A 25,690-nucleotide genomic window follows, 5' to 3' on the forward strand; every position below is an offset into this window, starting at 1 on the left:
ATGCAGTGCTGGTGAATTGGCTTCCACCATGCAAAGGAGGATGACACCCTAGGGTAAGGCAGAGCAACAAAATGGAAGGAACCTTGATCCCTGGGTGACTACATGGAGCAGAGCTGCTCTGTCAACCAGGACCACTGGACTGTTACAGGAGAGAGAGTTCTATCCTGTTTGACCCAGAGTATATTGGGATCTCTCTTATCAGGGTGGTTTAGCCTGTACCATAACTAATCCAGACCCCAAGCCTGGAGTTTCCTAGCCAGAGACAGCTGGAAGTGGTAGGAATTGTGTGAGATATGAGGTTAGAAAACAGGCCTCAGTCCAGTGTTGGATGCTAATTTGCTGTGTGACGCTGGGTAGCTCCTCCAGCCTCTCTGGGCACCTCTACATCCTAGTCCACGTTATAAACTTGCCTCCAATGAGATGAGGTTCGTACAAGACACAAGGCTGGGCATTGTCCTCCAGCCCTCCCTGTGGCTCCTGCCCAGGAGTGCCTGCTGGTCCCGGGCTCCCCTGATCTCCTTCCCCCAGGGTTCCCCTTCTGTATCCCGATGACTCTGCTCCAGCCCCTTGGCAACCCCTTGCTCCCAGAGTCCTGCAGCCTCCTGTCTCCTCCTCTCTGCTCCACCCTCTGGGAGGCAGGTCAGAACCCTCCAAGGCCCCCATTGCCTGGGGGATGGAGTCCTAAACCCTCCTCTGTCATCAAGGGCGCCCTGACCTGCCCCCTCCCTGCCAGGCATCTGCCCTCGTCCCACCGTCTCTGTAGTGCTTCATCCTCCTTGGCTCGAACTGATCCCTCTCAGCTGAGCTCTCAGAACTCTCTCTTCTTTTTTTCTTTTTTTTTAATAAAAATATTATCAGGGCTTCCCTGGTGTCGCAGTGGTTGAGAGTCCGCCTGCTGATGCAGGGGACACAGGTTCGTGCCCCGGTCCGGGAAGATCCCACATGCCGTGGAGCGGCTGGGCCCATGAGCCATGGCCGCTGAGCCTGCGCGTCCGGAGCCTGTGCTCCGCGAGGGGAGAGGCCACAGCAGTGAGAGGCCTGCGTACCGCAAAAAAAAAAAAAATTAAAAAAAAATATTATCAAACCATTACCTTTGATAATCGACTTTATTTGTGGAGTTTTTTGTATACACAAAAATTCTAATGTTCGTATATTCACATATGCCTTCACATTCTTACATAGCTTTGGGGTTTGCAGTTTTAATTAACAACCCTCTCTTCTACCTCAGGGTAGCCCGGATTTCACCCACGTTGCACGACTTGCCATTGTATCTTTCTCTCCTATGAGAGTTTAAGGTAGATGAGGCCAGGCAGCTTGGCCTCCTCCTTCCTGTGACCCCATGAGGCCTGGTACCTACTGTGTGCTCAGGAAAGAGGGGCTCTGGGTTCTGTACTAATGGGGGCCCTTTCTGGCACCGCACTTTTGCTCTCACTGTTACCTCACATGAAATGCCCTTCCCTCCTCTCTGCCTATCTAAATCCTATCCCTCTTCTAGAGCTAGTTCAAGGCCAGCTCCACCAGGAAGCCTGCAGTGATCACGCTGCCCGCCTTGGAGTTCCCCCAGCCCTGCCTGGCCTTCCACAATTCCTGAGGCATGAGTAGTTTCCCCGGTGGACCGGGGGACACAGAGTCCCTGCAGCAGGCATGCTGTGGGGAGGAAGGGGAGGAGACCCTGGGAACCCAGGGAAGAGATTCTGGACTGGACCGGGCAGAAGAGTGTACAGCTCCACTCCAAGGGCAGGGGAGACTGCAGCAGGTACAGGCTGATCCAGCAACCTTAGGGCAGTGTGGACCCTGGCAGCAGGAATGCAGGGGCTGCTAGGGAATCTGGGAGGAACCCAAGGAAGGGATGGCTGCCGGGCTCTGAACTGGGGCCAGTCTCAGAAGGAGCCTGCACCTCCAGGGTTCCGAGGATGTGGCCAGGCTGTTCCTCGAGGCTGGTCTGGTGGTGGCCAGGCTGCCCAGGGGGCCCACAGACTGGGCTAGCAACCTCAGCAGGAGATGAGGAGGGAGTTGCTGAGTGCTGGAGCTGCAGAGGCTGGTGCCAAGGGCTCTCTACGCAGGAGCTCACAGCCAGCCAGAGCTCGGTGCAGGGCATCCAGCATGGCTGAGGGGCCAGACGTCCCCTCTGAAAAGGAAGAGTGGGCAGCAGGGCGGGTCAGTCTGCTCATTCTGGCCCACAGAGCTGCTCCCCCGCCTCCCTGGGCCCTCCCCAGCCCTGTTCAGCTGTCCCCCGCTCTTGCTTCTCTCCCACTGAGGACCCTGGGGAAGGGACCTTCTAATGCACAGTTTCTGACCTCCTTCTTGGTGCCAGGGACCATTCAGGGCACTGGACATACCTGAGCCCTGCCCAGCAGTGCCCAGTGAGGCCAGCGAGCAAATGCTCATCAGCCGTCTGTCTCCCCGCCAGCCTGTGAGGCCCTGTCAGGCAGGAGCCGGCCTTGCTCCTCCTGATTTCATTGGGCACAAGCTGGCACTGATGAAATTCTGCTGCCCTGAACTTTGTCTAAACAACGGGGCCACGTGGCCTAGTACTTAAGGGAGAGACCTGAGGTTTTGGCACGGCTGGCCCTTGGCCTCTCTGTGCCTCCGTCTTCCCATCTGTGGAATGGGTATGATAACAGCCCTTCCTCCGCAGTAAGCCCAGGACTGTGGGTGAGTCTAAACTGCCCACAGGGAACTGCCTGGCTCCCCTGGGGTCTGGCCACACTGGCTTCTGTTTGGCCTTTTCCCTGGGGTGTGTGCTCCCTGCTCTTGTCAAATAGCACCTTCCGCTTCCCGAAGCCTGTTCCTGAATGTACCCTTTGCAGGTGGGCAGGGCAGGAATGAGGTGGCATTTTGCAGCCCAGACACTTAGGACAGAGGTGCTAGGTCAGGATGCCCTCCAGCTGCAGCCAGGCTCTGGAAGATCGGGTCGGGGGCTCACCTACCATGTGCAGGGTCCCTGCAAGCGTCCAGTGTGCTCAGCAAGATCTTCCCCAGGGCTCTTTTCGATATGTTCTTAAAAAGAAATGGAGGGCGGGTGGCACTTGGTGGCCCTTTCGAGCTTCTGTGTGGCTCCCTGTGTCAGATAGTGTCCCCCTGCCCATGGTCCCTCCCTGGCCCCCACCCCTAGGGTGGCCGCACTGCCCAGACTCTAGGTGGGTGATGGAGCAGCACGCAGGACCCATTTCTTCAGCGATCACGTGCTTACAGATAACTGTCCTTGGGCCCAAGTAGGCACTTGGGAAACGACTGTGAACAGAGAGCCTCTTGATGCGTCAGCTCCTTTAATCCTTGAAAGAGCTTATTTCATTCTCATTTTAAGCAGTGAAAAAAGCAATTTGGGGGACTTCCCTGGTGGCGAAGTGGCTAAGAATCCACCTGCCAATGCAGGGGACACGGGTTCGAGCTCTGGTCCGTGAAGATCCCACATGCCGCGGAGCAGCTAAGCCCGTGTGCCACAACTACTGAGCCTGCGCTGTAGAGCCCGCAAACCACAACTACTGAGCCTGCATGCCTAGAGCCCATGCTCCACAACTAAAGAAGCTACCGCAATGAGAAGCCCGTGCACCACAACAAAGAGTAGCCCCTGGTCACCGCAACTAGAGAAAGCCCGCGCACAGCAACAAAGACCCAACACAGCCAAAAATAAATGAATTAATTTTTAAAATTTTTTTTAAAAAAGCAGTGCTGAAAAAGTGAGAAATCTGCCCAAAGCCACCCAGCTGGGAGATGGAAGAACCAGCATTTGCCCGCAGGCTCCATGGCCCAGAGCTGTGCTGGGAACCACTACCCTCACAGCCCACAGGTGCGGGGCTGCCACTTGCCACTCTCCCAGGCTGTGTTACATCAGGCTGGACCTCGGTAGCCCTACATCCTGGGCAGCCTGAAGCGCAGGCAGAGCCCACTTCAAACCCTGAAGACCTGTGTTCACATCCTACTTCCAGCTCATAGTGGCTGTGCAATCCTGGCTAAGTTAGTGTCTCTTAAGAAAAATTTTTAAATGGTTTGCTGATGCTATTTAGAAATATTGATCTCTGTCTTATGATTTTTTAAAAATTGGGCACCTTGCCAAAGAATAACAATAATTTGCCTTTAGATTCTCTTCGGTATTCTATGTGGATAAATGTGATACATAATTACTAATCACTTTGTTTCTTCCTTTCTAGTCCTTACATCCTTTCTTTTTCTTTTTATTTATTTATTTATGGCTGCGTCGGGTCTTCGTTGCTTTGTGCGGGCTTTCTCTAGTTGTGGTGAGCGGGCTCTAGGTGCATGGGCTTCAGTAATTGCAGCATGTGGGCTTAGTAGTTGTGGCTTGCAGTCTCAGTAGTTGTGGCGCACAGGCTTAGTTGCTCCGCGGCATGTGGGATCTTCCCAGACTAGGCCTCGAACCCGTGGCCCCTGCATTGGCAGGCGGATTCTTAACCCCTGCGCCCCCAGGGAAGCCCACATCCTTTCTTTTTCTTGTGCTGCTGCATTGGCTAGAACCTCTACGTGGCACAAGCAGTGATGACAGGCATGCTTGTCTTGATTCTGATTTTTAGAAGGATTCCTTCTAACTTTTCACTAATAAGTGTGAGGTTTGTGAGAGGTAGTTGGCTGAGACTCCTAATCTGATTAAGGACGATGCCTCCTGTTCTTAACTTGCCAAGAGGTTTTATAATAAGAGGAGCTGTTACTGACTGTTCATCTATTGAGATGAACACGTGGTTTTTCTCCTTTTAATCTGCAGTGTGCTGTACTGTGTTAATAGATGTTTGATCTTGAATCATCCTGAATTCCTGGGATAAATCCAATTTAGTCATATTGCATTTCCTTAAACACTGCCAGATTTGGTTTACTAATATGCCATTTAATATTTTTGCATCCATATTTAAATATGACATTAGCTTATCATTTTCCTTTCTTATTGTATTTATTGTCCTCTGGTTTTGAGATCAAAGTTATATTAGCTTCATAAAATGAATTAGAGAGCCTCCCCTTTTTTTGGATTAGCTTCCCTGAGCTCTTTCTACATCTGGAAGTAGAGATGACACCTGCCTACGTAGGGAAAGCTCAGAGCCAGTCCCCGACACAGGCTGGGCTCCCCAGCCCCGCACCCCAAGCTCCTCCCCTGCCCTGGCTGTGCCAGCTCCCGTGAGCCTACCAGGTCCCGGAGCCTCTGCAGGAGCCGCAGCACGTCCTCCAGCTTCTCCTCCAGCAGGGACAGCCGCACCCTCTCTGTCTCCACCATCTGCAGCTCCAGCCTCAGGTGCTCATTCTCGTCCACCTTCTGCTGCAGCTCTGCCTGTGGGGACCAACCGGCTCAGCGCCCGCCCTGCTGCCCTCTGCCCCGTACTCACAGCACCGTCCCCAGGCGGGGCCCATGGCCTGCCTTGACCCTTTCACAGAGGTCGTCTCATCTGGCCCCCCAAGCCTGCCAGGTGGCCAGGCACATAGAAGCCCCACTGTCTCCCCAGGGATGGCAGCGAGGCCCAGAGAAGCTGAATGCCGGGCCTGAGGCCACACAGTGCGTCAGGCTGATGTAAGAATACACATCCTTCCTTTTCTGGTGGAAGGACTCCATCCTCCCTTCTCTTCTCTATCCATCTGCTTTTACTTTTAAAGTTTTTTGGCTGCAAGCAACAAACCGATCTGGCTAGTTTGAACAGAAAGGGAATTCACTGGCAGGCTAGTGCCTTGTTCCCAGAAGGGACTGGAAGCTGGAGAACCTCAGGATGAGGCAGCAGAAACATCTCGAGCCTCTTGTCCGGGTGCTGCAGCTGAGAACACTCTCCAGCCATTCCCCCCACTCCCCCCCCACTCGGGACAGAGAGCCCCAGGAGAGGGGCCCCACTGGCCCAGCCACAGTCACTGGCCCACCCCTGGCCAGGGCGCACTGACGCTGTTGATCCCATCAAAATACCAGAGGGTGGATGGTGGGAGGTCGCAAAATGTTGCATGGCCACCTGCCTTCCAAAGCAGGGATGGCAGGAGTGAGGCAGCCCCCTCTCTTAGCACCGATGGAGGGAAAGAGAAGCAGCTGAAGGCATGGTGCCATTGGACGCGCAGCTTTGGGCAGGAGAGAGGAGGCCTGGGAACATAGTCAGTAACTGAGCTCTCCAGACGCCTGTTTGAGATTTAATTAGAAAGGAGTGGTCGCTATGCCCTTTGGAACTGTATCAGATCACAGATACGTTTAAAAAACAAAAGAAAACAAAACAGTATGGATTTAGAATTTCAGGCATATAAATATAAAACTCTTTTATCAAAATCAGTTTGCAAAAGTGCATTGTGCTAGAGGGCTCAGGGAAATAATAACTTTCCATGGCACTCCATGCTTGATTACTATGGAACAGGGAAGTTGCCATGGTGTAGACAGACGAGAAAAAACATGCCAAGTGGTCTTGTTGAGATGGAGACACCTCTCTTGGTGTTGCCCGGCGCCACCCTTCTCCTCCACAACAAACTCACTAACTTTCCTTGAGGGAAGTGTCCCTCGTCCATTTCATCTGACTTTGATGGAGCTGCCAATCATGGGACCCTGCCCGCCTACCATGCGGGTTAGCCCTGGCACGGACGCATGACTGAGCCTGGACCATTGGAGCTCTTCCCTGAGGTTTAATGTACTGGGCTATTATTGTTCCCCCGGGGTTTCTTCAGTGGGCTGATGGGAGCCTAGAGCTGCCTGTGGTCCTACCTTCCCTTCCCCCGCCACATGGAGCAGGCCCCTCTGAAGTAGGGGAAAGTGAGGTCAGCACCCAGAAAAATACAGAGCAGATAGGTGGAGGCAGTCTGAGTCCCTCAATCCATCTTAGGAAGCTGAAGTGCCTGAAGCTCATCTTAGCTGTTCTTTTGAAGCTGTTCTCCCAGCTCCGTATTCTAATAAATTCCTGTTTTTCACTCGAGCTGATCTGAGATGTATCCTTTAGCTTGCAACCAGAATATTCTTCATCAGACCTAAATCATCTTCTCTCTGAGTCTTGGTTTGTGCCTCTGGAAATGGGGCACAGCACTTGGCTGAGGTCCCTCAGTTCCGCCTGTGAGAGACTCTAGCATTGCTCCAGCTCTCAGCCTGTGGGACTCAGCTGACCTCCTCCCCTGGTGTCCCCAGGGTCTTCCCACTGCAGCCCTGGGTCCCCAGCTGCTCCAGCTCCCCCAGGGCACGGGCATGGTCGGCACTGCCAAAGTGGGTGAAGTAGGTCACGAGCTTCTTGGCCGTCTGGTCATCACACCTGCAGTGGAGGAGAGTGCAAGCACTGAGGGAGCTGCTTTCCAAAGTCTGCTCCAATCTTGGGGGGGGGTGTTATTACCAAGTCTGTCTCCCCTGAAAGCTGAGCGGGGCTATGGCACCCCCTGCTCACCCACCCCCGCGGCCCCTTATCTCATCAGAGCAAAAGCCAGAGGCCTCGCCCCCTCTGCCCCGTGACCTCCCGACCTCCCTCCCACCCACCTTCACTCATTCTACTCCAGCCACCGCAGGCTCCTTATGGCCCCTCCTGCATGCCTCTGGGCCTTTGCACTTGCTGTTCCCTCTGCCTGGAATGCTTTTCCCTCATTTCCTTCAGGGCTCTGCTCAAATAGCACCTGCTCAGAGGCCCTCCCCTGCCCCACCTCTCCCTCACACCTGTCACCACTCACTGGAACAGAGGCTACAGGGCGGAGGGCCTGTCTTGGTTAATGCTGTTTTCCTGATGCCCCCAAATTTGTTTGGCACAGAGTAGGTGCTTAGTATATGTTTGTTGACTTAAAGGGTTGGTGATAACAATGACCCTGGAAAATCAACGGAACCTTACAATATCATTTAAAAAGTCAAGGCCGCCCCCCAGTGGAGTACCTGCTGGGATCGGGTACCCGTGGGGCATTTTACATCCTCGATGGAGAATCCTCACAAAACCTCTGTCAGACAGGTGTTACTGTCCCATCTGAGAGACAGGAAGACTGAGGCTCAGAAGTTGGGCGACTTGGCCGAGGCGCCCCAGGTGTCGGGAGCAGTGGGTTAGGAAAGGGACTGATGTGTTGAGGGTCCCACTAGAGCTTCGGGGCAGGTCCTGGGACCGCGGCCAAGGGAGTGAGAGTCAGTGGGGATTAAACCACTGCCTTCTCATCTCATTTCACCCTCACACATGCCGGGCGCTGTCTTCTCCCCTCCCCCAACAGATGACGGGACAGAGCGTCAGAGGGCATGGAGGTGACCCAGCCTGGACGTGAATCGGGGGGGTCAGCCTCCCACGTTCAGGGTCTGTCACTGCACGGAGGGGCCGCCCTGTGCTTCCAGGACGACTGTGAGAGCCCGGCGCCCTGGTGCCCAGTCCTGGGCGTCCTCACCGGCACACGCACCCACGCCCGCAGCTGGAGAGGCCGGCCAGCAGGGCCTTGACCTCAGCCGGTGGCCCCTGCTCCTGCTGCCACTTCTCACTGTTGTCCTCCTCGTCGGAGGCGGCCTGGCCCTCGACCGAGCGGAACAGCTGCTCGTCCACTGCTGGAGAAGCACGGGCTGCAGATAAGGGACAGAGGGAGGGGAAGCAGGCAGCTCTCCGGGGGGGTGCAGGGGGGAGGGGAGAGAGGCCCTGGTGCCATCTCCCCTGCCGGTCCCTCACCGCCTCCGCCAGATAGTGGCTCTCCCACCCCCTTGGGCTGTGCCGTGCGGCCCCTTCCCGTGTGCCTGGCCCAGGACCCCCTCCCTGGGTTTCACACGGGGACACTGGGAGCGAGGAGCCTTCCTCTCTTCTCTGCTGAGAAGCCGGGGCCCATCTGTGCCCTCAACGGGCGTGTTATTTCCCACTGAGGACATGGTGATCCCAGCCAAGGGGGCCAAGACCCTCTCTCGGGCTGGGCCGGGGCTCTGCAGGGCACGGGCACCCAGTGAATCGATCTTCAACTCTCAGGGACCTCATTCCTCCAACGCCCAGGGATGTGCAGGGAGGGGTGTCACACGTGTGACTTGATGTGATCCCCGACGTGGCCATGCCTCCTGGTGCACTCCAGCCGGAATGAGCGTCAGAAACCCCGGGCTGTGTCATGCCTGCCTGGGGTCCGGCTGCCCCGCGTCAGGCCCCGTCTCCGGGGGCACCTCCACTCCACCCTGGCTCGGGGGATATGTGAGTCCAGCCTGGCCGGTCAGAGCGCAGACCACCCAGCCACATGACTGGTGCAGGCAGGGCCAGGGATCCAGCGTAGCCAGGGAGAGTCAGGCCAAAACTTGACTCAAACTTCCAGAGAAGGGTGACACTGCTGTTCCTCCAGCCTGGGGTCTGGAGGGCGTGGGTCTGAGCTGCTGGGGGCCGCCTTGTCAGTGTGACGGGAGCCCATGCACAGGACGGCAGGTGAGGCCGGGAGGGATGGGGTCTGCTGACACTCTTGGGCCTTTAAGTGAATTCTGTGAAGCAGCAAGTTCCCTTTAACTAGAGCCGGTTCAGGCCGAATGGCCTGACACTCCCGGACAGTGTCCTGACTGGCACAGCCGTGGAATCCTCCACCTTCCCGCCCCCAGAGCATCACGCTCAGCAGCTTGGGGGTGGGCCTCGACGCCTGTATTTCTTTCTTTCTTTTTTTTAAACAAATTTATTTATTTTTAATTTTTGGCTGCATTGGGTCTTCGTTGCTGCACGCGGGCTTTCTTTAGTTGCAGCGAGTGGGGGCTACTCTTCGTCACGGTGCACGGGCTTCTCATTGCGGTGGCTTCTCTTGTTGCGGAGCACGGGCTCTAGGCGCACGAGCTTCAGTAGTTGTGGCTGGCGGGCTCTAGAGCAAAGGCTCAGTAGTTGTGACACACGGCCTTAGTTGCTCCGCGGCATGTGGGATCTTCCCGGACTAGGGCTCGAACCCGTGTGCCCTGCATTGGCAGGCGGATTCTTAACCACTGCACCACCAGGGAAGTCCCTGGGCACCTGCATTTCATGAGGCTCCTGGGTGATCCTGGCCGGCTGGCAAGTTTGGGAACCACTGGCTCAGGTGTCCTGATTTTGGACACCCAGCTGGGTGGGCTCAGGGCCGTTCTGTTTTGTCTCAATAAAGTGTCCCAGACCCAAGAGAACAGGGTTGAGGTGACTGGTCCATGACTTTTTGATTATGTGTGTTTCCAATATTGATCATTTGTTTTTCGTTGTGGGAATTTCCTGATGATGTTGATGATGTGTGTGTGTGTGTGTGTGTGTGTGTGTGTGTGTGTGTGTGTGTGTGTGTGTGTGTGTGTGGTGTCATTATCGTCACAGTCGTCCCGGTGCCCGAGGCAGGGGCAGTAGGGGCCCTGACGTCGGGTGGGAGGGATGGCACCCAGCAGCCCGTCCACTCCTGCCTGCAGCTGAGCTGCAAGAGCCCTACTGGCTCAGACAGCTTTTCTCTCCTTTCCTCCTGATGCTCCACAGCCACCAGACCCAGGTTCATTAAGATGATGGGCCTCTTTGAGCTCTTCTTGAGGGGTGACCGTCCAGCCCTACTTACACACCTCTTAGGATGGGGAGATTACTCCACCCCAGCTCCCTGGCCCGACCCACCCCTACACGGGATTGACAAGAGACATATTCTCCCATGCTGAGCCAGAACCTGCCTCCCTGGATCCCAACTTCCCCCACTGGGTGTCTGCTCTCAGGCCCGGGTGTAGGGGGGGCTGGGGGCTGGGGGCTGCGGACGCCCAGCCTCAGCAGGTAGGGGATGGGGTTCTGTCTGGAGGCCAGATTGCAGCATCAGCTCAGACAGGACCCTGGGAGGAGGGCTGGGGCACAGCCTGGTCAGTCGTGAGCTGGCAGCAAGCCTGGGTGTGCGGGACAAACCTTCGTGCAGGGGTCTGCTCCCCGAGCTGCTGTCGGAGCCCCAGGCTCCCTCTGGAGGGAGGTCTGGGCCTCTGGTCCCACCATCCTCAGGTTCACCACTCTTGGCTTGTGGCTCTGGGCTGGCTCGTGGTGAGGTTGGGAGGTGGCTGTCCTCCGACCTGTGGGTGTGGGAAGACACAGGTGTTGGGAGGGAGGGGGCTCAGCCAGTTTCCTGCGGGAGAGCGTGGGGTATGGGCCCGCCCTTCCCCACTCCCTGCTCTGCACAGCTAAGCTGTGATATGCCTGCAGAAGCCCCTGTGTGGTCTTCGTGGCTGACCCCATTGGCTCCCTACCCAGTGGCCAGTATGGCCGAGTCAGCCTTCCACAGTGGATATTCACCCAGCCTCCCTTGTAGCTAAGACGTAGGCTTGTAACTGAATTTTAGCCAATGGGACTAAAGGGAAAATCTTCTGAGGAGCGTCTGCATCCGGGAGGGCTGGGCAGGGGTCCTTGATTCCGACCCCAGCGCTGCCAACAGGAACTGGCAGTGGGACTTGGGCTCCATTTTGCAGGTGGGTCACTGGAGCCGATGCCTCTGAGGTCCTCTCAGCTCTGATTGGGTTCTTGCGGTCGGGCCTCAGTGAGAGGGCAGGGACCCGGAAGCCATTAGCTTGTCCAGGAGCTCCTCTGGCCACGTGCCGGTCAGGGGGACCACAGCAGCTGTCCCGGAGTAACTGGGACACGGGGAGAAGGCACTACAGAGAGCCTGAACAGGCGTGGGCGCACAGGGTTGGTCAGGTGAACTCACCACCCAGAGGACCACCGGCTGAGCCAAACAAGTGGGGGTCTGCAAGGTTGTACCTGAGGCCCAGGGTGAGCCATCCGCCGCTTGGGGCCATCCAGCACCCCTTCCCCAGGGGTGACAGCTCCCCGATTGTCCCCACCCCCAGCCACAGGCTGCTCACCTGCACAGAGGAGGGCGTAGTACACAAATCAGCGTAATCCCACCCCCAGCCACCATGATTGGCTAAGGGCTGCACAGGTATAGCCAATGAGATGCAAGGAGCTGTAGGCTTGGGGAATTTCCCCGAAACAGAGGCAGCCTCTCCCCAGCCGAGCAGGTGTGCGGTGGGGAGATGTGACAGCCACCTGTGACTTTTAGTGGGCCACCTGGAGATGCTGGGGGCTACGGATAGAGCCTAACAATGACGGTGACAGGAACGGATCCTTGGTAACATCATTAGAGTTGCTGGATCAGGCTCTGCCTGAAGCTAGAGCTAAGCCTAACCTTCGGTGGTTTTTTTTTTTTTTTTTTTTTTTTGCCGTATGCGGGCCTCTCACTGTTGTGGCCTCTCCCGTTGCGGAGCACAGGCTCCGGACGCGCAGGCCCAGCGGCCATGGCTCACGGGCCCAGCCGCTCCGCGGCATGTGGGATCTTCCCAGACCGGGGCACGAACCCGTGTCCCCCTGCATCGGCAGGCGGACTCTCAACCACTGCGCCACCAGGGAAGCCCTAACCTTTTGTGTTTTATGAGCCGGTAACTCTGACTGATAAAGTCCTGCTTTCAGGGTCCCCCAGTGCAAGCCGAGAATGGGAAGGTGCTTGGCAGTAATCGGTGTGAGACCCCCCTGGATGGGGATTCTTGGTCCAAAGAGAAACCGTGTGATTAGAGCTTAGGTCATATCATTTGAGGTCTACTTGGGCAGGTGACAGTCCCTCTCAATTCCAGAGGCTCAGACCACAGCCAAAAGAAGAGAAGACACAGGGGTATAGGGTCCCTGTCTCCAAGACTCAGGGGAGGAGGCAGGTAGCCTTTATGTGGCCCCAGAGGGCAGTGCTTGACCAGGATGAAGGGGGAGGGGGAGCAAAGACGAGAGAGAGTCAAAAGAAGGCAGTTTCAGCTCCCTTTGAGGAAAAACTTTCTCACAAGGACTGCTGACCAAGAATGGAATGGGCGGCGTTGGGAGGTGGTGAGCTTCCTGGCAGAGGAGGTATGTAAGCAGATAAGGGACTTTAATGGGTGGAATTTTGAATAGAGTCAGACTAGGCAATGTCTAAGTCTTCCCGCTGTGAGGAATTAATTTTTTCCCTAAATTATTTAAGGGCTTCAACAAGCAAAATGAGATGGGGGGACAGCCCTTATTCAAAGTTTCCTAGCAGAGGCTGGGCCTCCCCTCCCTGCATCCCCTCAGCCACTGGAGTCTCAGAAGCCGTGTCCAAGAGCGACTTCCTGCGTCAACACAACAGTAAATCTTTCAGCATGCTCGCTTGGTACCAGGCACTGTTCTAGGGCTTTGAACATTTCCTCACAACAACCCCACAAGGTAGGTACCATCATCCCCCCCATTTTGCCAGAGTAACTGCCTCAAGCCGCACAGCTCGGAAGCGGAGGAGCTGGGTTTACACTCAGGCCCCTGTCTCCAGGCCCGCGTCTCGGTGGCCCCACCAGGTGCAGCGGAAGCTTGCAAGGCAAGCTTGGAATGGCCCAGCCCAGCTGCTGTCCTCGTTAGGTGACCACAGGTCACATGCAGCAAAGTGGGGAAGAGGAAGCCAGCGAGGACAGAGTTCAGAGAGTGGGACGGATGAGGACACACTGGAATTTTCCAAGTGCAACGGGGCTGCAGAGAAACAGTGGGGTGTTACTCTCGTCCAGCAACTGGTCTCTAACGGCCTGTATCGCTGCCCCTCTCTCTGCTGGGTCGATCTGCAGGATCGTTCGCGTGTCACACAGATGAGCTGTAATATCTCCACCTTGAAACAAACGCAACAACCCTCCCACCATGTGGCTCCTCCACCCGCTTCTCTGCCTGCTCTGCTCACATCTTGTCACCCGGCACCGCCACACTGCCGGGCCTGCCGAGGCAGGGCTGACCCCACATCGCTCCCTCACTGGATGCCTCCTTCCCTCGGCTTCCGGGAGACGCTCAACCTCCCCTGCACCCTTTCTTGTCTGCTCTGCTACTTCCTCCTCTTCATCCTGGCCCCTAACCCCCACGGCCCTCGGGCACCACCCGAGGACCCCCTCCCTTCTTCGTGTGCGCTCCCTCTGTAAGGTCTCAGCCGTGCTGTGGCTTCAAGCACCAGTGGCTTCCAAATCTGCCTCTAGCTCTGGCTTCTCAGATCTGGTTTCCCAGTGAGCTCCCAGCGCAGCTGCTGCCTTGGCATCTCCACCTGGATGTCCCACAGGCATCTCCACCGCCTCCTTGTCTTACTCCGTCTGCCTCTCCTGCTCCTCCCGTCCCCGTGTAAAGCGCCGTCACCCACTTGGCCACTCAAACAGTGTCCGTTGGGTTTGGCCACCTGGAGGTCATATGCAGGGCCTAGTCCGGGGGGGCCTCAGCAACGGTGCTGGGCGGAGGGCTGCAGTATAGATGCTATTCTGTGGCGCCTACAGTGCCTGGGTCCGTGCAGGCGGGGGTGGGCGGGGAGAGGGGCGCAGTCCCTGCCCTCAGTGGTCCTCTGGGTGGAGACATGGGACCATCAGGCAGGGAGAGCAGAGACAGCCCTCATTCTTCAGGGCCGTGCCCGCTGGACGCAGGGCTGGACCTCCGCCAGACAAGGAGGGCGTGGGTCTGCAGGGCAGGGCGGGGCGGGCAGCCTGAAGGAGGCAGGACCTGGGGTTGAGCAGCATGAAAGAGGCCTGGGCGGAAGAAGAGAGGTGGCAGGTGTTTGGGGACCAACGGGGGCAGCAGGGCCAGGGTAGCGGGCTCGCAGAGCAGACCAGAGAACGGGGGAGCTGGCCCTGACCTGGCACCCTGCTCTGGGCTGGGCCTTGGTGTGCTATTCCGGGCAACCCTCATCCCTGGGCTCTGAGGTTGCTGTTTCTCAGAGGACGAAAAGATTATGTCACAGAGGTGTTGGGGGCAGGACGGTGATGCGGAGCTGCCCACGGCCCACTCCCTGCTTCACAGGCCCCACTGAGCTGCATACTACAGGTGGTGGAAGCATGTGTTAGGCTGACCCAGATGGAATTGCTGACTTCCTGCTTTTGACCTGCACAAGGCCACCTGAGAGTGGTTCAGACTAAGAGGACACGTCTGTGTAATATTTCTTGATTGACCGACTGCAAACCCTCACTGCAGTAGTTTGTGAAAGGCTTTCTTGCAATAGTCCGGCCTTAGAAATCTGACAGCTCTTGGCCCTGGGACTGGACCACAGGGCCCAGTGGTTTAATGAGGGTTTCCCATAAGAACGAGATCCCTGGGGTTGGCTCTGGGGAGATGCAGTGACCTGGGCAGGTGGAGCAGGTGGAGCTCACCTGTGGCGCCCCCCTGACTTGCAGCTCTAGCTTCTTTGAATGCTCCAGCCCCAAAGTCACAGAGAGGACCCTGTAACCTGATAAGTATGTGTCTCTTTCCACCCACCCCCAGGCCATCAGCACTTGCTGTCATGGCCATTTTCTGGAAAACAGCTCTGACCCTGCTCCAAAGCCTTCTGTGTCTTCCCATGGCTGACCGGACAGGTCCAGATCCCCACATATTCCAGCCGCTCCCCAAGCTAGTTTCCGCAAGTGATGACGCTAAGATCCGGAGGAGGAAGGGATATATTTTGTTCAAGAGGGTCCCGCAGGTGGCGAGAAGTCCCACTGCCCACCTCCACTTCTGTACTCCAGTCCCCACTCTACTCTGGCTGCCAAAGGGAGCAGAGGTCAGCTCTGACCCCGTCCATCTTCCCTGCGAAATGCTTCAGTGGCTCTCTGTGGCCAAGAGAAAGAACGCCAGTGTCCTTAACACAACCTCGAGGGTCCTTCACGGTCTGGTCTGACCCGGCCCGGCCCTCCAGCTCATGGCTGCTGATGCTGCCTGGGCATGGCAGAGCCAGACCCACAGACCCTCCGGCGCGTTGCCCTCTAGGTCCTTGTACGTGACGACCATGGCCAGCACCTTACTGTGTGTCAGATGCTACTCTGAGTGCTTTTTTCCCTTATATATACAGATTTAATTTTTTAAAATTGAAGTATAGTTAAATTACGTTATGTTAGTTTCAAGTGTACCGCAGTGATTCAATTATACTTGTGTGTATGTGTATGTATACACACACACACACATATTCTTTTTCAGATTCTTTTCCTGCATAGGTTATTACAAGATACTGAGTAGAGTCCCCTGTGCTCTACAGTAGGTCCTTGTTGCTTACCTATTTATTTTATAGATAGTATGTACGCTCTGAGTGTTTTAATGAAAAAAGTCATCTATTCCTCCCAGCAGCCCTAAGAAAAACTTACTCTCATTCCTACCATTTCACAGATGAGAAAACTGACGTCCAGAGCTGGGGAAACTTGCTGAGACCGCACAGATCCCTCGAGCTGCAGTGTGTACCCATCCCGAGCTAGTTCTGCCTGGAAAACCCTGCTGGTCCTTCAACCACCCACCTGCCGGGTCCCCGACACAAACGTCGCTTCCTTTCAGAACTTGCCTCCCTACCTGGATGCCCTGAGCTCCCACGGTCTCCAGCGGCTGTTGTGCTGTGTTTCCCCCATCAGACGGCGTTTCCTGGAGGGCAGCCAGCACAGGACAGAGTGGCCCGTCAAGGTTTGTTGAACGATGAATGCGGGAACGGATGAATGACACCACTGGCAGCAGTTCACGGTGACTAGCGGGAGGGCAGGTCAGGCGAGGGCAAGCCCAGCGCCCCGGGGGGGATTCCAGCTCCTCCTGTCCCTCTGTTCTTGGATTGTTCCAGAAAGACAGGAGAGCGCTAGCTTTGGAGCCACAAACCGGGGGCGAGTCCCATCCCCATCACTGCCGAGTCCCATGGATGGGGGCTGACAGAGGGGTGGACCCTCCAGGTGAGAGGGTGAGGAAGACCTTCCCAAACTGCAGGCATTTTGGGTCACTGGCCCTATTGTTGACTAATACAGATTTCCTTTCATAGGAAACATTATCACCAAGAGTAAAAAGCCACTGTCTCTTGCCATAAATAGAAGGTAACCAGAAAAACAAAGACAACAAAACAGCCAGTTCTAGCTAGATCCTGTTTTCAGGCTGTTCTTTCTTTGTTAAAAAGAGAGGGTGGCTAAGGGGAGTTAGAGATTCACCCGGTCAGCCCAGGACCTGAGACAACCAGGACTGCAAAGGCCGGCAGAGGCCCTCGCTGGCCTGTGACCCCACGTCCACCCCCTGCCCACCTCGGGCCACTCTCCTCTGGGGGCACGGAGGGGCTGGGGGACCTGCAGAGACACCTGTCACCCCACAGGCACAGCGGAGCACCTCCCTCTCAGCTGCAGGCCCTCCTGGGGAGAGGCGGGCCCATGGTAGCCCACGGTCCCCTCACGCCCGGACAGACCACGTCCTTGTGCCAGCAGGGCGTTCCCTCCAGCTGTGCACCTCTGCGTGCCGCCCTGAGCCCCGAGTGAGCCTCCCTCTGACGCCTTCTTCCTGCTGGAGCCCGGCGGCCAACACGATCTGACAAGGGCCAGATGTTCCCCTCTACTCCTTCCAGCCCTGGCAGCTCACGCCCAGCTCCGGGCCTCCGACGGACATAGCCTCCCTTGGTTCTGTGATGCAAAGGGGGGTTCTCGGGAGCTGCCTAATCTGGGTTCCACCCCACAGGACCGTGGCTTTCCGATGTGACGCTCCGCAACTGCCCCTGCCCCCCGGCCTCCATCTCAATCCTCTCTTCATTCACCAGTAAACACTGATGGGCCCTGGGGTCCCATGAAGATGAAAAGAAATAACGGTATTTTTAAACACGGGGAGCTCCTGCCTCCGTTTAGTATTCAAGGGGATTTTAGGTGGCATTCGGATGAACAGGTTGTGTGAGTGTGTGTGTGTGTGTTAAACAGTTAAGTATTTAGTATAATGTGTACTAAAGACAATTAATGAACCATTTTAGTTTTATGTTTATGACAGCGATAAAACTTCCTTTTAAATTAAGTAAAAAGAGTGAGATGATTTAAGGAAAAATAGTAACTAAAGGATAACAATACGGGTGCTCTGCAGGTATGGTTAAAGGTGACACAGCTCCTGGGAGAGTGTCTGAAATTTGGCGAACGCTTGGACAGCAGCACGTCATAAGCTGTGGGCACTGTCAGAGCCAAGCTCTTGCCGTGTCCCTCAGCCACTCGTTCTATCCCCTGCACAGCAGAGGACCCCACCGCTAACGTACTGACACCCTCTTTTTATAACATTCCTGTGCTATCCCTAAATGAGTAATAGACCCTGTCTTTACATATACTTTGAAGAAATTAATGTGATGCCTTGTGATTTAAAGGAGAAAGGAATTTTATAACATACATTTCAATAAGTAAATGCTCAGATATAAAGAAAATTTCAGATGTTTAAAACTATAATGGCTAAGTTTGAATTTGAGAGAGGTAAGGTAACGTTCAGTGGAATGTTGTTGACACTCTTTCCCTACAGTTGACGTTTTGAAATAAGGACTAGGAAAAGATATTCAGATAGATGGTGGAGGGACAGATGGACAGACAGATAGACAGATATGCAGACTCCCTGGGACGCAGAGTAATGAATGCCAGTGGACACAGGAACTCCTCACCAGCTGGTAAAGCTTCACAAATGTTGCTATCATCTGTGATGTGGTTACGCAATGATGAGCCACCCTTGGAAAATTCCAAACAAGTCAAAGTGTAACCTTCCCTCAACTCACACTGCATTGCATTCTTGCAAAATTCTTTGCATATTAAACCTGCGCAAAAAAACTGTGTTTGTATGGAAAGCAAACTTAGGACCTAGGCTCAGATAATTGCAGTGAAAGCAAGTTTTTCGCAGTACGAACACACAGCAGGGCATTTGGAAGTCATGTGGGGTACAAGGCAGTCCTGGTGGGTTGTACAGGGCCTACCTGGAGGCCTGTATCCCTGGAATCCACCCCCAAGTGCTGGCAGCACCGTCCTCCTAGTCACTGAAACAAACAGTCCCTCCCCACAAATTTCCAGAACGTCTCTGGGGGAGATATTGCTCCCATGGAGACACCTTGTTCTCACCACATTCACAGGCTGCAGGGATTAGGGTGTGGGATCTCCGGGGTCATTCCTAGAAATTCTGCCCGCCCGCACAGTAGCCATGGTGCTGCCACAGCAGGACAGACACTTCATTGGAAAGAAAGGAGAAGTGAGTTGTTCGAGGCTGTACCCAAGCCAGTGGTTCACGGTTGTAACAACAGAAACCATCATTGAAGCAGGAAAGGAATTGGTGGGCAGGACACCCAGGAGCTAACAGAGTCGATGGGCAGCTCGGAGGGCCAGGCTTGGGCAGAAAGCAAGGGAGGGCAGACCCAGCCGGCGCAGGAGCAGAATTTCTAGGAATGACCCCCCAAGATCCCACACCCTAATTCCTGCAGCCTGTGAATGTGGTGAGGTATCACTGCTGGGATGGTGTTATGTTATATGGGACAGCTGACCTTAAGCTGTGTCACCTCATCACACGTGTCCCTTTAAAAGCAGAGAACTTTCTTGGCTGGTGCAGAAGAGGAAGTTAGGGAAACGTGAAGTGTGAGAAGGACTTGGGTCGTTGCTGGTTAGAGGATGAACAGGGACACAGGAGATGGCATGTAGAGAGCGACCCCTGCTGACAGTCAGCAAGGGATGGGGATCTCAGTCCTACAACCACAAGGATCTGAATTCTGTCAACCCCTGGGTGAGCTTGGAAACAGATTCTTCCCCTCAGCCCAAGGTCAACAGCACCTTAATTTCAGCCTTGTGGGAGCCTAGGCAGAGAACCCGGGCAAGCCTGCCTGGACTTCTGGCCTGCAGAATGTGAGATCATAAGTGGATGTTGTTTTGAGTGCCTCCGTTTGTGGTAATTTGTTATGGTTGCTAGGAACCAAATACAGCAACCCAAACAATCACACCCCATCTGTCTTGTTGGCACAATCTCAATTATTCCGTCAGGCACTGAGTGGCCAAGTGCTTCCAGACAGGAGATCTGATTGGTTTAAGCTGATCATGATTATTCCTTCCTTTTGCCAAGGATTGGTTTAGGAACAGGCATGTGATGTGATCCTGGCCAATGAGAGATGAGGGGAGGTCTTCCAGGAGGGTCTCTGGGAACAGAGAAGTTGAAGAAGGAAGTTATTTTTCTGTCTCTGGATGTGGCAGTGATGCCTGGGCCATGGCAGCTATCTTGTGACCATGAGGGGCCTTTGCTGATAGGCCAAGATGACAGGCTAAGAGTCGAAAGATGGAGAATTGGGTCCTTGCAAACATCACTGAGCTGCTGTCCCCTGGACTTCTCATGCAGGATTATCAATGTCCCTGTGGTTTAATCCATTGTGAGTTGAGTTTTCTGTTACTTGCAGCCTGAAGCACTGTCACTGATAAACACTTCACAGCACTGCTTGGGCGTTAAATGAGGTTGTGTATGTGAAGTCGTTAGTGCAGTGCATCATAACCACAGGTGCACAGAAACGCTGGCCTCTGTTCCCTCCTGCCTCAACCCCTGGTTGAGTCAGGGTTCACCCAGAGAAGTGGGGCCAGTAGGGGATGCCCATCTACATCCACGTCTATAGCTACAGTGCTGTCTCAAGAGCTTGGTAACCAGGAAGTGGCCTCTGTGCTCAGCGAGTCTGAAATCCAGAGGCAGGGGAGCGCACAGGCGGCCTAGACCCTTGGGCACAGCAGAAACTGTGTCCACAGGTGGAACCTCTTGGTTTCAGGGAAGCCCTCAGCCTTGCTTTAAGGTCTAGCAAGTGATTAAATGGGGCTCACCCAGATTAACCAGGATCATCTCCCTTACTCAGAGTCAACTGCTTAAAGACTTTAATTCATATGTAAAATGCCTCAAGGCAACCGTAGGTTAGTGCTTGAACGACTTGGACTGGAACCAAGTAACTCAGCAAGGTGACCCAGCCAGAGACCTTCACACCCCTGCATTCAGCCTTTTCTGAAATGGATAGAAGACGTTACTCTCATTTGCTTCCCTCTCTGCATTCAACCCTCTGACACCCAGTAGCCCCCGAGCTTTGGGAAGCTGCAGGGCAGACAGGACATGCAGGGCCTGGCCAGGGCTGGCCAGGAGTGGGGTCACCAGGCAGCCAGAGGTCCTGGAGGCTCGCACACTGGCTGCCTTTGCTGTGTGGCGTTTCCTGAGTGAAGGCTCGCAGGAAACAGAGACGGGTGTGTGAAAACAAAAGAACAACAGTAGGAAGAAGAGCTTGAGGGGGGGCCTTGGAGGAAGAGCCGAAAATAAATCCTGAAGAGGGGAGTGTGCAGACAGGCCTCGGGGCCTGGGAAGCCTTTCTGACTGTTCCTCGTTTCTGGTCCCTACCTGAATGCGGGGCACCGCCTCTACTGGGGGGTGGGTGCAAGGGGGTGTCTGAGCAGGCCCCCCACAGTCCGAGCTGCTAATCTGGCTCTGCAGTTCATCCCACAGATGAACTGTGTGCCGGAGACACTGTACTTACCAGAATGGCCCGACCTCCTGGAGCCTCCCTTCCCCTGGGCGACATGGACCCCGGTGAAGTCACAACAAAAATAAGGCCAGAGGCTGTGAGAGATGACAGGGAAGCAGGCTGGCCGGGCCGCGGCCTCTGAAGATGTCATGGGATGTAGCCAAGACAGCTGGGTGGACGCGAATTAGTCAGAAGCTGCCTGGGAGCAGTCGGGAAACCCTGTGCCTGAAGTGGACCAGGGAGGGGTTTGGGGTTCAAGGAGCAGAGAGGTCAACATGGCTGGAGGGGTGCACAGCGGGCAGAGTGGAGGAAGCTGGGGCCAGAATGGGGGCCCCATCTCTCAGGGCCACGGTCATGGCAAGGAGGCCCTCAGCCCAGGTATCTCAGGATGTGACTGTATTACTGTATTTGGAGACGGGGCCTTTAAAGAGGTGATTAAATAAAAATGAGGTCCTAGGGTGGCCCTCATCCGATGTGACTGGTCTCCTTGTAACAAGAGGAGGTTAGGACACAGACATGCACGGAGGAATGACTGTGTGAGGACGCAGGGAAGAGACGGCCGTCTCCAGGCCAAGGAGAGAGGCCTCAGGGGAAACCACTGCTGCCCACACCTTGATCTTGGACTTCCGGCCTCCAGAACTGCGAGACGGTGCCCATCTGTGGTTGATGCCGCCCAGACCGTGGTATTTGTCACGCAGCCCGAGCTGACTAATACACTGCCACTAACACACTGTAGCAAAGCAGCCACCTCCACCGTGCCCTCCCCTTATTCATCCCGTGTACTGTCACCTATTGGTCAGCGGTCTTCCCCCAGGACGTCAGCCCCATGAGGGCAGGGACCTTGCCTCGTTCATGGCTGTTTCCCTTGGACCCAGGGCAGCACGGCACTCTGGGCATGTGACAAAATGTGGTTGGACAAAGAACAGTCAGTGGTTAATTCTGACAGAAAATTGTGAAGAGACCCCACAGAGAATCTCTGTCCCCTCCCCGCTTCAGGGTCTCTGATGTCGGTGGCTCCAGCCTTCTCTAAGTCACCCCTGTCCTCTCAGGAGGATTCAGGGCAGGTGATGGGAGCCTCAGGCGTTTCCCATGGTCCGTGCACCTGCCCGGTCAGGAGGAAACACCTGCCTTTCTGGGCCAGGCCCTCTGCCCAGCAATGGCCACAGGGGCAGAAAGGAGGGGCATTGGGTGCCACTGCTGCCCACAGGAGCTCCCAGTCGAGTGGGACTGCAGAAGCCACCTCCCCTTCAATCCATCCGTGAGACCCAGGTCCTGTGAACCAGAGTGGCAGTGATTGGTCCAGAGTAGTCACATGACACCCCGCCAACTTAGCCAGGCAGCATATTCCAGCATCCCTGGTACCACTGATTGGTTCAGGGATGGGCGTGACCCATGTCAGGATAATCAAGAGTTAATCTAAGGATTTTCTTGGAGCTACTGGGAAAGAAATGCTCATTCTAGTGGGTTACCCCAGTAGAGGGATTGGTGCTAATCCTGGGCTCGGAGGCCCGAGCATCCCCTTTTTCATCTTCCCTTTGCTTGTTGCCACACTGCAGCCTTCACTCGTCTTGGATTCTCACTTCTAAGAGGAAGGTCACGAGGTGGAGTCTGTTGCTTTTGTCTCATGGCATCCTCCTCCTGTCTCCTGATAACAGCACCCACTTTGCTTTCAGGAACTGTCCCGCCCCCTACCTAGCATCCACCTCTCCCAGACCACAGGGTTGAGCGTGCGTCCTAGTTCTGGCTGGCTGGCGTATCCTAGCGCCCTGGCCACAGTGATGGCCTAGACGTGGCCTGTCACCCAGGCTGGGCTGGGCAGCGTTCTTCCCTGAGACTTTATCTGCAGGTGCTGGGAAGCAGTATGCAGGCCACTGAATTTGGAAAGTTACGGATCTGGGGTCACTGCAGCCTGTCCCCTCCCGTGTGGAGCCGGAGTGCGTGAAACCAAGCAGGGACAAGCAGAGGTTCGGGATGGATGGACAGTGCTGGTGGCACGGGATTTAAAGTCTGCTCCCTGCAGGTAAGCGCCAACTGATGACAATGAAATTGGTGGACGACTTACTGTGTGCCGGGCACAAGACGAAGTGCTTTTTACACGTTACCTCACTTAAGTCTTGCCTATGATGTAGGCACTAAAACTAACCTCATTTTCCAGATGAGCAAACGGAGGCAAAAACAGGTAGAGTCAGAGCCTCTCAAGAAGGGTCAAGGCACCAAAGAAGATGGATAAAGCAGGCAGTGGCCAAAGGCGACCGACTGGTCTGGTACTTCAGGCCACCCCGGGTCCTGTGCGGCTGCCCCTGACTTGGGAAACCGATATCGTGGTCCTCTTGTCACCTCTCTGTGTGCCTGAGGCCACCCACCTGGCTTGGAACTGGGAAAGCAGGGCTCGCAAACGTAGGGTCTCAGAGCATCCCCAACTAACCTCGAAGGCACAGAGCCGAGGCCTGTTCCCGAGCCCCGACGGAAGCAGCGCGAGAGCCCAGGACTCTTGGGCCCCTGAGGACTGAGTCCAGCCTGGGCTATGCCCTGACTGCCTGGGTGACCTTGGCCAGATCACCTCAGGGAGGGACTCTATCGATCGAACAACTCACCAGGTGGTCCCCGGCTCCTCCCCCCTCACTGCCTGCACTCATTCCCCCGGGCTCCGATGCCCTCTGGGGCCCCGCCCTGGCTGTTGGGCTCACACAGACGCGCACTTGTGGTTTCTGGGCGGGCCTTGCTTTTCTGGATAGAAACAAACAGATGTCCTGTGCTTTCTGCCTTTAATAGCGTGTGGAGGCCACGTTTCTGAGGCACATCGCAAAGACTCATCACAGAGCCCGCCCCGGGCTTCTGGTCAGGAGCAGACAATGAAACCCAAACCCCAGTGTGTTCCAAGCACTGTTAGGTGAGTTCCTGTAACTTGCGGCTGAAGGGCATCCCCAGCTGATGAACCCACCGCTAGAGATGTCTTCCCAGCTGCCCCTGGAAGGTCATCTTTACGCAGGTGTGGTGTGACCGCCCACGTGCCATACTGGCCGTAGTGGGTAACCTGTGGCCAGTGGAGCTAGAGGTGTCGGGGATGCAGCGAGAAATTGTAGGTGGGACTTGAGTTTAGGTCCAGGCAGTGTGGCTTCTTAGCAAACTCTGGCTGCAATTTCAGGGTGACGTAGCAGGGGGATAAAAGGTCCGGTAATCCCCCATCGGTCCCGGCCGGACCCTGAGGACTCAGGAGGAACCACAGTCACCTGACATCCCCCTCCTCAGCCTGTACGCAGTGGGATCCTTTGCTGAACTGGGCTCCTGGGGGTCCGTGACTGTGAACGTGACCAGGTAAGATTCTCGAGGCACGGTTCTCACTCCCACTGACCCCTGAGGTCCTGGCTCACCATCCAGCCCGCAGCGCATAACGTGCCCACGACACGTCGGAGCGCTCTGTTAACGCTAGGGTGAAAGCCACTCGTGTTTGCTCTCCCCAACCGAGCACGAGGTGAGGACACCACGGCTGGCTCTGGGTGACCCCTTGCTGGCTCCTCCACCCAGAGGTAGGTCCCCCTTGTCAACCTGGCTGCTGCCTGTGGCTCTAATGCCTGTTTCACCCTGCAAATCCTAAGGTGCTGTCCTTGAGGAAGGCTCTGACCTAGAATGGAGAATGGCAGGTTGAGGCTCTGCCCAGCTCCAGGTAAGGCCTCCAGGCGTGGGGCTGGTGGTCTGTCCCTTCTCAGGCGCTGGACCCAGAAATGGTCTCCTCACCAGCCTCCTTGCCTCTCACCTTCCCTCCTGCCCATTTGTCCTTCACAGGCAGCCTGAAGCGTTGCTCTGAAGCTCAAAGTGATCACTTCACTTCTGTTTCAAGCCCTTCTCTGTCTCCCTCGTTCTCTGGGGTGAAGGCCTCGTGCCTCAGCCTGGTGCTCAGGGCCCTTCGCCATCCTCGCCTGCCCTTCCAGCTTTCTTTCCTGCCACTTTCCACCTCAAACCGCCAGCCACAATACGTCTTCCTGTTCCCAAGAGGCACCAAGGCCTTCACACCTCCAAGCCTTTGCACTCACGGCAACCTGAATCTGCGATACCTCAGAAAACTCCTACTCATCCTTCAACACCCAGCTCAGATGATGGCATTCCCCTGAGAGATGCCCTAGCCATCGTCACTCACGCTGGGGTCAGGGTCCTGTGCTTGCCCACACTGTGCAATTCCGGTAGGACCCTGCCACTCAGCTGACACTGTCCACTCCTTGTGGCGGTCGCCACACACATAGGGTTCTCTGGGGCCAGACTCTGTTCGTATCAGCAACACCAACGACCACTACCATTACTATTTATGGGGGGTACTGTGATAAGGGATAAATAAAATAATAATCTCCAGCATTCGTCGAGAGTTTTCTCAAGGCTAAGCGTTATTCTAGGTGCTTTGTACATATTAGCACCTTATCTTCAAATTCCCTATGAGGTGAATATAATAATCATTATTATTCTTGTCACCCTCATTTTACAGATGAGGAAAAGGAGGCTCACAGAAGCAAAAATGACTGAGACATGGGCTCCCCTGGTGGCACAGTGGTTAAGAATCCACCTGCCAACGCAGGGGACACGGGTTTGAGCCCTGGTCCGGGAAGATCCCACATGCCGCGGAGCGGCTGGGCCT

The 25,690-nt window shown here is 55.4% G+C and overlaps 1 protein-coding gene and 1 long non-coding RNA gene across 11 annotated transcripts in view; one reads left to right on the plus strand and one right to left on the minus strand.

Moving 5' to 3' along the window:
• The window catches only part of LOC113615737 (uncharacterized), a 38,514-nt gene extending 12,843 nt beyond the window's left edge, over nt 1-25,671 (plus strand). Inside the window, exons 1-7 of one of the 10 annotated variants that reach the window (XR_003431106.1) lie at nt 10,826-11,946; nt 12,820-13,040; nt 15,963-23,086; nt 23,839-23,956; nt 24,212-24,381; nt 24,663-24,730; nt 25,541-25,671. This is a non-coding gene — a long non-coding RNA (uncharacterized LOC113615737). Of the gene's footprint in view, nt 1-10,825; nt 11,947-12,135; nt 13,041-15,962; nt 23,087-23,838; nt 23,957-24,211; nt 24,382-24,662; nt 24,731-25,540 lie in introns of those variants that run through there. The other 9 variants (XR_003431104.1, XR_003431103.1, XR_003431109.1 and 6 more) reach the window with 9 other exon arrangements.
• EFCC1 (EF-hand and coiled-coil domain containing 1) overlaps nt 1,085-25,690 on the minus strand; it is a 33,640-nt gene continuing 9,034 nt past the window's right edge. Inside the window, exons 3-8 of the mRNA XM_027098495.1 lie at nt 10,737-10,894; nt 8,293-8,461; nt 7,058-7,199; nt 5,132-5,272; nt 2,931-3,000; nt 1,085-2,128 (exon numbers count right to left, since the gene is read on the minus strand). Of these exons, the coding sequence (XP_026954296.1) occupies nt 1,992-2,128; nt 2,931-3,000; nt 5,132-5,272; nt 7,058-7,199; nt 8,293-8,461; nt 10,737-10,894 (817 nt within the window). The 3' untranslated portion in view covers nt 1,085-1,991. The remainder of the gene's footprint in view (nt 2,129-2,930; nt 3,001-5,131; nt 5,273-7,057; nt 7,200-8,292; nt 8,462-10,736; nt 10,895-25,690) is intronic.

Source organism: Aethalodelphis obliquidens, unplaced genomic scaffold, assembly GCF_003676395.1.
Source record: "Aethalodelphis obliquidens isolate GAN/ISIS:26980383/991018 unplaced genomic scaffold, ASM367639v1 scaffold123, whole genome shotgun sequence".
Classification (NCBI taxonomy): domain Eukaryota; kingdom Metazoa; phylum Chordata; class Mammalia; order Artiodactyla; family Delphinidae; genus Aethalodelphis; species Aethalodelphis obliquidens.